Below are 13,005 nucleotides of genomic sequence, written 5' to 3' on the forward strand. Positions count from 1 at the left end.
CACATTAACAACCCCCTAACAAGAACTTGCACAACCTTAAACCGCTCCGGGAGTATTTCTCACCGTGAGGTCCTGTGGAATAGTGGCGGATATGAGTTGGGTTGCCAACGGACTTAAACGGCGAAGCGAGAAGAGGCGGCGCGAGTGGGGCAAATGAGCAACGTGACAATGTGGATAACCGGTGAAAAGAGGTCAGGCTTGGGGGTCACACACATCACACCATCATCATGAGATATATCATATTGGCCCGAATATAAGACGGCCCTGATTATAAGACAACCCCCTCTTTTTCAAGACTCAAGTTTGAAAAAAAAGACTTTGAACACCAAAAAAAATTTTATCCTGAAAATAATTGCAGTACATCTGAAGCAAATGATTATTACAATGTATTTGAGAGAAAACGAGCATGCTATTTTGCCTCTTTCAAATCTTAATATCTGAACATTTAAATATGTCAACTAAAGTGTAAATGACATCTTAACTTCTCCTCAGTTGCCGGTTGACCTGGCTGATCTTCGACCCACATTTCTCCAGATTGTCGCTATGTTTCTCCATTTTCCGTTATCGCTTTTAGTTTTTTTCGCTTTTTTTTTCTTATTGCTATTTTTTATTTTTCTTCTTCGTGCCACCGCTATTTTTATTTTTATTCTTTGTGACAAGGGTTCACTTTGGCCTGGGGAGTCGAGTTCAGCATTCTCTTCAATGATATCTGGCGCCATCTAGCGTCGTGAAGGGGTATAATGTATAGACCCCAAATATAAGACGACCCCCACTTTTTCAGTCTTATTTAAATGCAAATTAACACCGTCTTATATTAGGGCCATTGCGGTAATTATTTATTTTTTTGGAGGGGGTGGGGGGTCAAAACTTAAGGAAGTTGGTAAGTTATGAAAATGAAATGTAATATGAATATTAATTTGCAAGTCGATTTATAGTGAACTTGAACCCCTAACATTTTCAAGTTGGGGGTCACTGCTCCAATTTTAAAAGTATGTCCGGAACTACCGTATTTTCACGACTATTCGACGCATCGTACTAATGGCCGCAGTCTCATTAATGCGTGACATTTCTGTATTTTACACATACACAGGACGCATCGTACGAATAGCCGCAGTTTTACAGTGGTAAAACATACGCCAGCTTAAACATACGGCATGCATGCGCGCACTCTAACACGTTAGCTTGAAGCATACGGTAGCATGCCAAAACATACAAATAAGATAAAAACACGTTTTTAAAAAGGCAACGAAAGCAGAACTGAGTTCGGGTGTATTTTATTTAGCCATCGTACAATGTTGTCACGTTTTTCGATCAATCATCACCTAGAAATCCATCAAAGTCCTCATCAGGACTGATTTCCTGATTTCATCAGGAAAGTCTGTATCAGAAGCAGAGGACTGCACATCTCAGTTGTCATTGAATGCATCACATGCCAGTGTGAGTTGCTACGCATTGCCGAGCGGAAAGAAGGAGTAGCAACAGCAAAGTCAACATTTCTCTCGTGTGAAGCTTTCCCACATTTGAAAGTAAAGAACAGAGCGAAACATGGTGGCAGCGCGTGTGTGTGTAGAAAGAATTGAACAATTGTGCAAGTACCGTAATCCATCAAAAACGCCGCGTTCCCTCTCGTTGTTGCGTATTGTGGCGTAACTCGCCAAGCGCTGCCTCTCACTCTTTGTAAAGTTGTGTTTGCCACCGATCATCCATTGTTCCCATGCCGTTTGCAACTTTACTTTGAACGCCCGGTTGATGCCAATGTCCAGCGGTTGGAGTTCTTTAGTCAAGCCTCCGGGAATAACGGCAAGCTCAGAGTTCATTTGCTTGACTTTTTTTTTTTCACCGCTGCTGTGAGATGGGCACGCATGCCAAAAGCATAACCGGTGGCTTTAAGTTTGAACTGAGCTTCGTAGGCATGCGTGTCTTTTCGTCGAATTTATTTTCAGGGGTTCTTAGAAACCAAAACCGGAGTTGTTTTGCAACAAAGCACATTGCCACACTCTATACAAGTGTTGGTACTGGCTTGAGGCGTCCACTTACACGCCCACCCTTCACCATTGGCGGACTAGCTTGTCTGTCCTCTCTCTCCCTCTCTCTCTCTCTCTCCCCCTCTCCATATATGTATGTATACACGCCCACCCTTCCCTGATTGGCCGACTTCTTTCACAGTCACTTCCGCCTTTTCTCTATATAAACAGCGTGTCGGCAGTCAGTCAGATTTTGGAACTCAGCGCATATAAAGGACGCTCCGCACCATAAGGCGTACTGTCCATTTTGGAGAAAATGTAAGACTTTTAATGGCGCCTTATAGTCGTGAAAATACGGTATGTTGAAATTGACGGGTGGCGCTCCAATTACACAGGCGACGCAATAGCAAATGTCATAATTGCAGTCCTTAGATGTAAAGATTTTGTCTGGAAAAAGACTTCCTCCGCCAATAAGAAACTTGAGTATAATTTACAAGCCTGCATTACTGCATTATTCATTCTTCCTCCATCTTTAGATTTATAAAGATGAAAGTAAATTGTGCTGTCTTTGCATACGCTGCGCCGTCTCGGCGTTAAAATGGTTGTGGTGTTGTTGTTTCTCTCAGGCGGGCAGTCCCACTTCAGTCAACGCCCCGTGCAGCTTCTCAAGAACATCAGTTTCTCCCTCCAGCCAAGACATCTGCAGGTACAAAACCCTTGTCACGTGTCGTTTATTTTATTTTATTTTATTTTTTACTGCCTTTGCAAAAATATGGGCGATTCACCTTCAGTGACAATTTTAGGTTGAACCTAAAACGCACTTGGTAAATTAAGCTTCTCTCAACTTTTGATTGCACATCCAGATGTTTGTTTCAGTACCTTTTGCGATTTATAAACAAATTTTCATCAAATAATTGAATCCAAGCCATCATAAGGCCTTTGTAAAACTACTTAGGTTATCTAATGTATTCACGCTGTTGGCGGACACAAATTTAGTACTCTGTATCTCCTCACGCACTTCAAACGAAATGTCAACGGTTCTGGCGGGGAAAGAATTACCGTTTGGTTACTTTTGAGGTAAATTCTGAAAGACGCCATTTTCTTGACCTCGTCCTTCTGAGCAATGTCCGAACACCTAGTGGTGAACACTGTGACTACAACTAAAAACTGCTCCGCTAATCTGTTGTACGAAACATTGAACGGTCGGGGATGTGATTTCAAACTTTTAAAGGTCAAATTAAGATGCATAGTCGATGTAAGCGTGCTGAAAAATAGTTTTTTTTTTCCATGACATGGGTCATTCATTGCCACACGTTTTCAGTTTCCGTACCCCCGAACCCTTTTATTTTTCTCAAATGTCCACATTTTTTTTTCTCTTTTCTTTTTTGGCCTCTCCTGCCCCCCCCCCCCTCCTCCTTTCCTGCTGTCCTTCACCACTATGTGTCACACTACATTTACATTCCACACACGCACACACGAGCAGTGCAGATGAGGAGCGTCAGAAGCAGACCGCAGTGGTTCTCTTGGCCCCTAACGGTAAAAGCTGGGAAGGTTGCGGCGGTGTCACGGTGACCACCGTCTGCACGGACTCACCGCCCGCCTCCAAACAGCGGGATTGGCTCTCTCTGCTGCGGCCCACCATGGGCAGCGCGCGCCCCCCGGGCCGTCAACCCCACGGCCCGCTCCGTTTCTCCGTATCGCTCAACGACGTGGGCCAGCGCGTGGACGGCCTCTGTCGCGGCCTGCACTTTATCGACCGCACCTGCTCCGAGGGCGAGCTGGAGACCAAGGCCGGGGACGCCGCCCAGGTTCGGGGCGGCTCCGAAACGAGGGAGGCGGTTGGCGGAGTGAACGGCCGTCCCGATCCGGGTCGGGTCTTCTCGGCGCACCCCCACCTGGTCCCTTCTTTCACTAACAACGACAAGTACATGCTGGGCCCTTCCGTCCCTCCTCCGGCTCCCCCCTCTGCTCCCGATTACCCCCACCCCTCGCCCAGCGGCAATTTCCTGCGCCTCCTCCTCCCCTTCTCCCGATCGTCAACCTCGTCGAGCCTGCCAAAGTCCTCCAGCGCCATCATGGAAGGCAGCGAGTTGGAGTTTGCGGCCGACGACATGGCCAAGGGCGTTCGTTTGGCGCCGCTTTGCTACATGGACGAGGACAGCGACCTGGACCGCTGCCCGTCCCCTCTGCCGGCGAAAACGGAACCGCTGTCGCCCTTTTCGTTGTCGGGCGACTGCTGCAGGTGGGTGACTGTCTGGATGGTGTTCAGCCACACCTGCCCCCCCCACCCCCCCTGTGACGTGGTAGAACCAACGCCACCCCCAGTGATGCAAATGGAGTCGTTGAAAGCTTCTTGTAGGCTGATTCGCGCACCCACATGCACACCCACACAAACACACACACGCTCATTAGTCCTCATTTATGTTTACCCATCATATCCTTTCCACGGGGTCCTCGACGGTTTACAGTGGCGGGAAAAAAAAATACGCGTGTCAAAAATAACGCTAATTGGGCCAGAAAATGGACCGGAACCGACTCTTAAGTTAAATGAATAACCCACAAAGCAACCCAATTATGGGCAGATCACCCACACTATTTGGGTTGTTTTCAAAGTCAAATAAAGAACTGACAAAACAACCCAGTTTGTTGCGTTTCAAAAAAATAAAAAAATACGTGGGTCATTCATTTTGACAACCAAAACAAATTTTTTTTTCCCCAAAAATATTTGTGAGTGCCGTGCATTTTTTATGGCTTCGTTATTTGACCCAACTTTTTGGTTGAAATGAATCCAAAAAGCCCAAAATTGAGCCGAATCCCTTTTTGACCCGACGTGAATTATTTTGGACCAAGTGTCGTTGGCGTTTTATTTCAAGCTATCGTTTCTGAACGACTTTTACAGCATACAATGTGTAATAATCCAAAATTCACAGACACAATTGCACAGTGGCTTCAGAATGGAACTCCATCGTAAACCGAGGAACCCCCGAAAGTACTTCACTGCCATATTTGATTTCCCTTTTTTTTTTTTTTAATGCGTTTGTCATCCTGGTGGGTGTCAATATGTGAACCGCAGCGGTACTCAGCTGTCATACGGCAATTTGAATCATTCAAAACAAAAACGACAACAAAAACAGTCAAATGAGTTGAACCATATTTCATATGATCTCACATTTTTTTTAACAATATGGATGAATAACATGTTACACTGCCAACTGCCAAAAAGTTAACGAGTGTGTTGGATGTGAGTTTGCCGTCAAACGATTATCATGAGAAAAGTGAGCGCCATAATTTGCAGCGTGACTTGGCCAATCTCAAACTTTACATTTGTGTATAAAATACTGAGATATTGAGTGGGGCTTGAATTTGCTCTTTTTTTTTGTTTTTTTACTGTATACGTCTTTGCTGGAGTTACAGACGAGTCACATATCCGGCGCAATAAAAAGGGGGCTTCCGCTTGAAACACAACTGTAAACGTCAATGTTTTTAAATGAATACCTTTTACGGCAGAGTCGGTCAAAACTGGACATTGTGTCGCCATTGTTTGTATTGGCTCATTAGCAGCTGTCCTTAATTTAGCGCCTTTGGGCTACTTTAGGAGAGCCCTTCAGAGACGTCTGCGTTTTTTTTTTTTTAACCCGGCTGAGGTTGAGTGGATTAATCAAAGCGGCTGCTCACGTGCCAATGGGAATGTCCCCGCTTGGCCGTCTTATACGTGAATGTCAGTTTGTGCTCTTCACGGGGAAAAACATGCGAAGGAGAGAGAGAGAGAGCCAGCTGAGGAGGAGGTGCGGTGGATTAAAGGCGTCAAATTGGCTTTGGAGTCTCTTGCGCACGCACCCAAACAAGCAGCATGTCGTGGCAGCTTCCTGTCAGGTGGCTGGAAGCTCCCAGCGGGTGATTAGCGGTCTGTCTCTCAGCTTCTTTCACAGTTAAGATGGGCAGGTAATGGACAGATGGCTCGATAGTTAAGACTTTAGCATATACAATTGGTTAGTTATGCTAGATTCAAGCTAGACCAAGTGTCTGGCTGTCTCTCTCCCACCCCCCCCCCACCCCCCCGGCGCCCCCACCCCTATTCTCAGTCCATCCTCCCCACGCCACTGTAGCCCTCAAATATTTTTATTCAGGATGAATGGATAGATATGAAGAGAAAGACTACACACGGCAAGCGCATTGAGGCAGCCAATTAACTAATGGGCCAACATGGCGGCCATGTTGGGTAGGTCAGTGTTCCCATCCAATGCATTGTACAGACATTGAAATGAAGTTGTCGCTTGCTTAGTTTCCACCGATTTTCATGGCGTTTGTTTCTCTTATCGATGCCAAAAAGAAAAGGAACATATTTACCTGTGAGAAATGTACGTATATTGGATGCGTCTCGTGGTCCGTCTTACGAAATACGTAAACGTATATTTATATTTGTCGTTGCGCTTCAGGATCTGTCACTGTGAAGGCGATGACGAGAGTCCTCTCATCACGCCGTGCCACTGCACGGGCAGCCTGCGCTTCGTACATCAGTCGTGTTTGCAGCAGTGGATCAAGAGCTCGGACACGCGCTGCTGCGAGCTTTGCAAGTACGAGTTCATTATGGAGACCAAGCTCAAGCCTCTGCGCAAGGTATGTTAGTCAAAATGCACTTATCATTTTGACTCGTTTTGTGACATCGTTTTTTTAATGCAAGATATTGCTCGCATGTTTTAAGAAACGTTGCCAAGTGAAACTTTCCAGTTTTATTGGCAGATGATTTCACTTAAATGACCATATTAATTCCTCATTCAATGCTGGTTTGTTTCTGTGGTGCAGCGCTCACCCAATGACAGAACATTTATCGTAAACAACCTTCATGTTGCATTGGCTCCGGATCACTTCTGAATATATTATATCACGCTCCAGGCAGCTCCGCAGAAAGAAAAAAAAAATCCCCAATAAAGAGCCAATATTTACTCTGCTTTTGCCTTTTAAACTGTTTGAATAAACATGAATTTAATTTCTGCCAAAGCAACTTCCATGATGTCACTAGTGCTGATAAGCCAGCTGCCACGACTTTGAAAAAAAAAAAACACGTGCTACTGTTGTCACCTAACCGCAAGTATGCCAATTCTTGTCATAGCATGCAGATTCCGAACCTTCACCACCTCGATGCGTCTGACAGTTGCGACAACAGTCAGATTTACAATAAACCAAACAGAGTGGCGAAGTAGCCTGACAGTAAAAAAAAATAAAACCAAAAAAATGATGCCACTTAAACGTAGTGCTGACACAAAAATGGGACTATGGGGTTTGCTGCCTTATGACTCTCAAGATGTACCCCAGAGTCACCCCAAGTCTTTTCAAAATAAGAATTAAACATTCTCTCTTAACTCAATGCTAACATGCCATGAGAAACGCCATAGCACGCGGGCTAACAATTAGCGTCTGTTTCGATGTTGATACTCTTTAAACAACAGATATTTGAACACTCGTGTTACTGCCATACATTCGGACAGACCATATAAAAATACTTCCGGGCATCTATTCTTTATCCTCTGTGAAGAATGACACATACTGTTACTGAATGTACCGGTACTAAGAATCTAAGAGAGGAGCTGAGCCTTCTGCAGGGTATATCCGTACGTCTGTTTTATCCTGACCTGTTTCAAAATGCGCTATAGCTAGTGGTTCACTGTGAATGCTTTTCTAACCGGCTGACTGTGCTATTTTTTATTTTATTTTTTGGTAATTCCCACAGTGGGAGAAGCTACAGATGACAGCAAGCGAGCGGCGGAAGATCATGTGCTCGGTCACCTTCCATGTTATCGCCATCACGTGTGTGGTGTGGTCACTGTACGTGCTCATTGACAGGACGGCGGACGAAATCAAACAAGGTCGGCCATTTTGATACCATCTTATCAGAGTGTTGTGAATTGTTGAAGTACTTGTCGTCACTTCTTAAACATTTCAGTCATTGGACCAAGGATTCTGAAAATCGAGTGGTACGTGTGAAAGTCCAACTTGATTTCTCGGAAGATATTTTGGGGGTAAAAAATATATAAATAATAATAATCCCATTAAAACATAGACCTTTTTCCCCGCTTACAAATGACAACATTATTCATATGGATTTTTTACTGCTAAATATAAAATAGTTGAAGCATGGGCAATATTTCTCGTTGTTTTGGGGGGAATTTCTTTTTTTTTTCTTAATCAAATTGGGTTTTCAAAAAATATATATTTATTTTTAAACTTTTTTTGGGTACACATTTCATAATTTCTTCTTTTTTTTTCCAGCGGTTGTTTTTTTTTCAGTTGTTCCCCTATTCCTCCATTTTACACGGAAAATCGATATTTGATGTTTATCAGTATTTTGGGATTTTTTTCCCCCATGCTTTTGAATGGACGTCACAGAATATCATACCCCAGGGTGACACTTATGTACTGTTTAATTGGATCATTTCAATTTACGTTGTTCTGTATTGAGTGTCTAGGTTGACACAGTTCCTCATGTACAGTGGCTTTCAGTAATATTGAATGTACTTTTTAGGAAATAAACCTCTGCCTTATTTTACGATAACACTCAGACCTACATTGAACTCATTATTCCCTTTACTCATGCAGCCCGAAGTATTCCAGGTAAATGTTTTGAATTTTGAACTTATTCCCACACCCATCAGTCTTGTGTGTTTGCAAGTTGTGGCCCTTTCCCCGCCCATGTTAGTGTTAATGTGTGGTAAGTTAACTGTCAAATCCAAAATTCTTTACAGCTCAAATGTTCTGACTATGAAAACAAACGCACGAAGATTCGTGAAAGCAGTCATTTTCCAAATGTGACACGAAGGCGCCCTCTGTTGGTCAAAGAACATATATTGTATTTCAGAAATATTTCTCGAGTTTTCGTCTTTTTTTTAAAAACTTTTTTAACATGCAACATTTCATTTAATTTGATATGATTTGATGTTACACGTTACCATTAATGTATTAGTCACTTAAATGTCATTTGTATTTTGTATCAGTTATTTTATCAGAATAAATGTATTTAAAAACCATTTGCTATATTAATGACAGTAGCTTAAATTCATTGTAAACAATTTGTATTTTAAGTACGGTATTATTTTTGTATGTGTGACATACGTTTGATTTTCTTTCATTTTAAATATTTTTCAAGTACAGTATTAGATTTAAATTCTTTTTACCAATTTTCCAATTCACATTAATTTGTTTAATTATGCTGTATTAACTAATTTTACAATAATTTTATTAATTAAATCCATTTATGATTCGTTTTTTATTTGAATTTAGTTTATATTTTTTTAATGCGCAAGTTTAATTTATATAACCTCCAATTGAAGTGTATATATATACTATTTTATATGTCATATTTGATTCAATTGCATCCCCCACACCCTGCTGCCCTCTTCAGGCATTATGGAGTGGCCCTTCTGGACCAAGCTGGTAGTGGTGGCCATCGGCTTCACGGGCGGCCTGGTGTTCATGTACGTGCAGTGCAAGGTCTATGTCCACCTGTGGAGGAGACTCAAGGCCTACAACCGCGTCATCTACGTGCAGAACCGGCCGGACACGTGTAAAAAACTGGCGCTGGAGAAGCCGCCGCTCTTGGAGCCCAGCGTGGAACACAAGGACACGCTTGCTCCCGCCCATTCCGACACAAACTCCTCGCACTATACGGAGACGGAGGACTACAGTATGGAGGTGCTCCACGTGTGACGTGCAGGTATTGAACAGAGAACTCGGTTGATCATCCAGTGATTGAGCCACAGAGAGGGACGGTGGAGCCGAATTGTTGCCTCTTTTGCTGTCAGGATGCTGGTTTTAGGGAACTTAAATAAGCCGGCGCCCCCACACGCGCGCACACACACAGTCAGTCCAATAAATTGAGTGACAGGAGATTATCTAAACATTTTCCGTCAAAGGTACCACATTTAGATAAAAACAAGAATACACAACCGTAGTTCAACGAAATTGTGACATGTATTTATTTATTTATTTTATATCCCCCGCAAAGTGCTCACATCAGAAGTGGTCAGCAGTCACACTAAGATAGAAAGACCAGAATGTATACACACACACACACACACACATAGTTGTTTTTGCTGTCCCCTCAAGTAAAATGGCCACACGAGCATGTGCAGCACCACACGAATGAAAAAAAAAACAAAAAACAACACCACACCCACGCACATGTGTATGATATAGAAAGAATAGCTCATCCATACAACATTTTCAAAAATGTCCCCAAATTGAAAAATGTCCACACAATGTCGACTTTGGTGCTTGCGCTAAACATAGAAAGCCGAATTTTTGATAGAATTTCCCCACAATAATGTAAAGTCTGACAAAGACGGTCAAAGGAGCTCAGCCATGCACATTTTAGGCACAATGTCAGGTTTGGTGCCATGCTAAGACAGAAAAACAAGTACACACACACACACACACACACACACACACACACATACATGCGCGGTTATGTTTTTGACCTCTTGTGAGTCCCGGACCAAACATGCCGTGGATCTGAGAAGTTGGGGAGGTATTGGGGGCGTGTCCACCCACACGTGGGATTCAGTCCACCAACACATGGATGCGCATTGAAGCACTTTTTTTGGTTTCTTCTTGGCAGATGCGGACACGTAAAAGCTGATAACTGAAGAAAAAAAAAGACTTTTAACCAGGATGTGAATTCCCTTTTTCCTTTGGGGAGGGAAAAAAAGCATCCACACTTTTGAAAGAGAATGTACTTTTTTGTTTTTTTTAAATGCAAAACCTAAAAAAAAATCTAACAAAAACAAAAAAAAAGAAACACATTTTTAGATCTTTTTCTATGTCTCTGAGCTCACCGTGACAACTTTGTACGTTTGAATTTAGGAGCGTGCGTGCGAGCATTTAATGAAATGTGGCTAGCTTAATGTGAGCGTCGTTTATCGATAGTCCAGCGGCTGCTTTTACAGCATTTTGGCTTCCGGAACTTGATTGGCCAAGTTGTGGTTTTCTAACTTTGTCCCACTGGCGTCTGGTTCAGAAGAGCCTCGACCTGTAAAAACAGCCTCAGGAAAATACATTTAGACTCCCACATTAACTTGTTGCCATATTCCAGTACTGTAAAATTCTTTCCTGGAGAAATCCACCGCTGCGAAATCTACTGCCACCCAAACACCAAAATTAATACCAGATTTCATAGTTTAATTTAGGGGCCATCACATTTTGAGGATGAGGCTGATACATATATGTGCTGTATATGGAATGCACGCATTTTTTCGGGAGGGCTTTAGGTGGGGTTGGTAGTATCAATTTGAAAAGCACTAATACCGGCCAGCTAATAAATCATTCGAGCTCTAGTTTGGTCCGAGAAAGAAAAAGGGCTTTGCGGTAGTTGCTTCCATTGCATTTACAAAGATTTTTGGTTCAAACATATTTGAAAAAAAAAATATTGGAAGATTTTTGTGATCAGGACAAAAAAAGTGTATGAAAAAAAAGCTAGATTTTTAAAAAATTTTTTTACACCAAGAAAATTGAAAGACCACCCTCAAATAAATACGTCTGCCCCCTCCTTTTTGTAGATGAAGTCAGCGCTGGACTCGTTCTAGCGCCCTCGGGTGGTGGGAGGCTGGCAAAGCAGTAAAACGGCAGTTGATTTCTCAAGGCAACTCTTTGTGTGTGTGCGTGCATGTCTGAGAGCGAGAGAATGTTGACCTTTATAACCATTCCACGCACACACAAAAGTCATATTTTTCAAGGGTCCTTTTTGATACTCGCCACTGCCCGAAAAGTGCAATGGTGCCACAACACACTTGGTAATACTGATTGCTCAGCAGCAATAAATGAAACCAACATTTTTGTTTGTTTTGTATTTATGCCCACATCACATGGTGGCTTTGTTTTAATAACAAGCAGAAGGATGGGGGGTTTTTTTTGTGTTTTCTTTTCATGTCAGTTGGAGGAAGATTGTTTTCTTTTTCGGCGGCTTGGTGCAATGAGAGCATGAGGTGGGCGGAAAAAAAAGTGCAATTACCTTTTTACGTTGTTGCTCTCTTCTATAGTTGCTTACCGAGTTTCTCGTCCACTGGGTGTAAAATGATGTTTTTGTTTGTGTTGTATTTATTTTCCCAAAAAAATGTTTGTTAATCTCAACCATGTCCCCTTTTCCAAGTGATTTTACAAAATCTACATTTTCACCATTCCCTCGCTGTCGCTTTTGTCAGTACAAATCACCTTTTTTTTTAAAAATTATTGTTATTAGGAATTGCTTATTAAAATGTGTTTTAACATGCTGTATATGTAAATTGATTATTTAATCTATGGTCATGCTTAAAGTGGATGCGAGGCTGTAGAAAGTGCTTTTTTTTATGGGAGCTGGCTCCTCGCATTAAGTTTTGAGCCTTAGATGTAAACATTCCTATATAAAGATCCCATTGAGTGTAAGTTGTGTTTTTATATGTACTTTGCTGCTTTTACTCGTCGTGTCTGGGCGAGGGAGGGGAAGAGGGCACAAAAATGTAACTTGCATAAAGCTACATTTAATTTTTTTTTTTACTATTGACTGGACTTGAAACATATATATGACGACTGTTCCCCCTCATCTATATCATTCCACAAGTTTGTCTGTGAACGTCACTTTGGAATAATAGTGTAAAAGCGACTTGGAAAAAACAAAACAAAAAAAGTCGTTCTTTTTTTAAAAAAAAAAAAACTAAAACTGTTGATGTTTTCTGTTCCCATGTTTGAACAAAAAGTGTGTAGAATTTAAAACGAACAACCAAATAAAAGTTGAGATGCTTTTCAAGTTTGGTGTTTAAGAATAGCACTCACTGTGCTGTGAATTTATGTACTGTGCCTTTAAATGGCGTGGCCGAGTGAGTTCCATGTCCCCCTCAGGCGGAATTTACGTTCCAAAAACTTTGTCAAAGCACATTTGCTATTTTCACTTTATTGGGAGCTGGACTGAAGGGATTAATATACAGCTAAAAAGTCAAAAGTAAAAATACACGAATTACGTGACATTTATGTCGTCGGAAAAGGCCCAAAATTTGCTCCTCAATCTTCAGTGTAGCGC

The 13,005-nt window shown here is 42.2% G+C and overlaps 1 protein-coding gene and 1 long non-coding RNA gene across 8 annotated transcripts in view; one reads left to right on the plus strand and one right to left on the minus strand.

Moving 5' to 3' along the window:
- marchf8 (membrane-associated ring finger (C3HC4) 8) overlaps window positions 1–10,162 on the plus strand; it is a 47,378-nt gene extending 37,216 nt beyond the window's left edge. For 2 of the 7 annotated variants that reach the window (XM_052079884.1, XM_052079886.1), the window contains 6 exons: window positions 2,591–2,670; window positions 3,448–4,206; window positions 6,401–6,581; window positions 7,693–7,828; window positions 8,559–8,573; window positions 9,361–10,162. In XM_052079884.1, coding sequence (XP_051935844.1) covers window positions 2,591–2,670; window positions 3,448–4,206; window positions 6,401–6,581; window positions 7,693–7,828; window positions 8,559–8,573; window positions 9,361–9,665 — 1,476 coding nt within the window. In that variant the 3' untranslated portion in view covers window positions 9,666–10,162. The remainder of the gene's footprint in view (window positions 1–2,590; window positions 2,671–3,447; window positions 4,207–6,400; window positions 6,582–7,692; window positions 7,829–8,558; window positions 8,574–9,360) is intronic. The other 5 variants (XM_052079887.1, XM_052079890.1, XM_052079889.1 and 2 more) reach the window with 3 other exon arrangements.
- A 1,057-nt stretch (window positions 10,163–11,219) lies between these two features.
- On the minus strand, window positions 11,220–11,617 carry LOC127610147 (uncharacterized). Its single transcript, XR_007964752.1, has 2 exons — window positions 11,455–11,617; window positions 11,220–11,328 (listed from the first exon to the last, which is right to left on the minus strand). It is a non-coding gene; the product is annotated as an uncharacterized LOC127610147 (long non-coding RNA).
- Window positions 11,618–13,005: the final 1,388 nt, after the last annotated feature.

Source organism: Hippocampus zosterae, chromosome 11 (genome assembly GCF_025434085.1).
Source record: "Hippocampus zosterae strain Florida chromosome 11, ASM2543408v3, whole genome shotgun sequence".
Taxonomy (NCBI): Eukaryota; Metazoa; Chordata; class Actinopteri; order Syngnathiformes; family Syngnathidae; genus Hippocampus; species Hippocampus zosterae.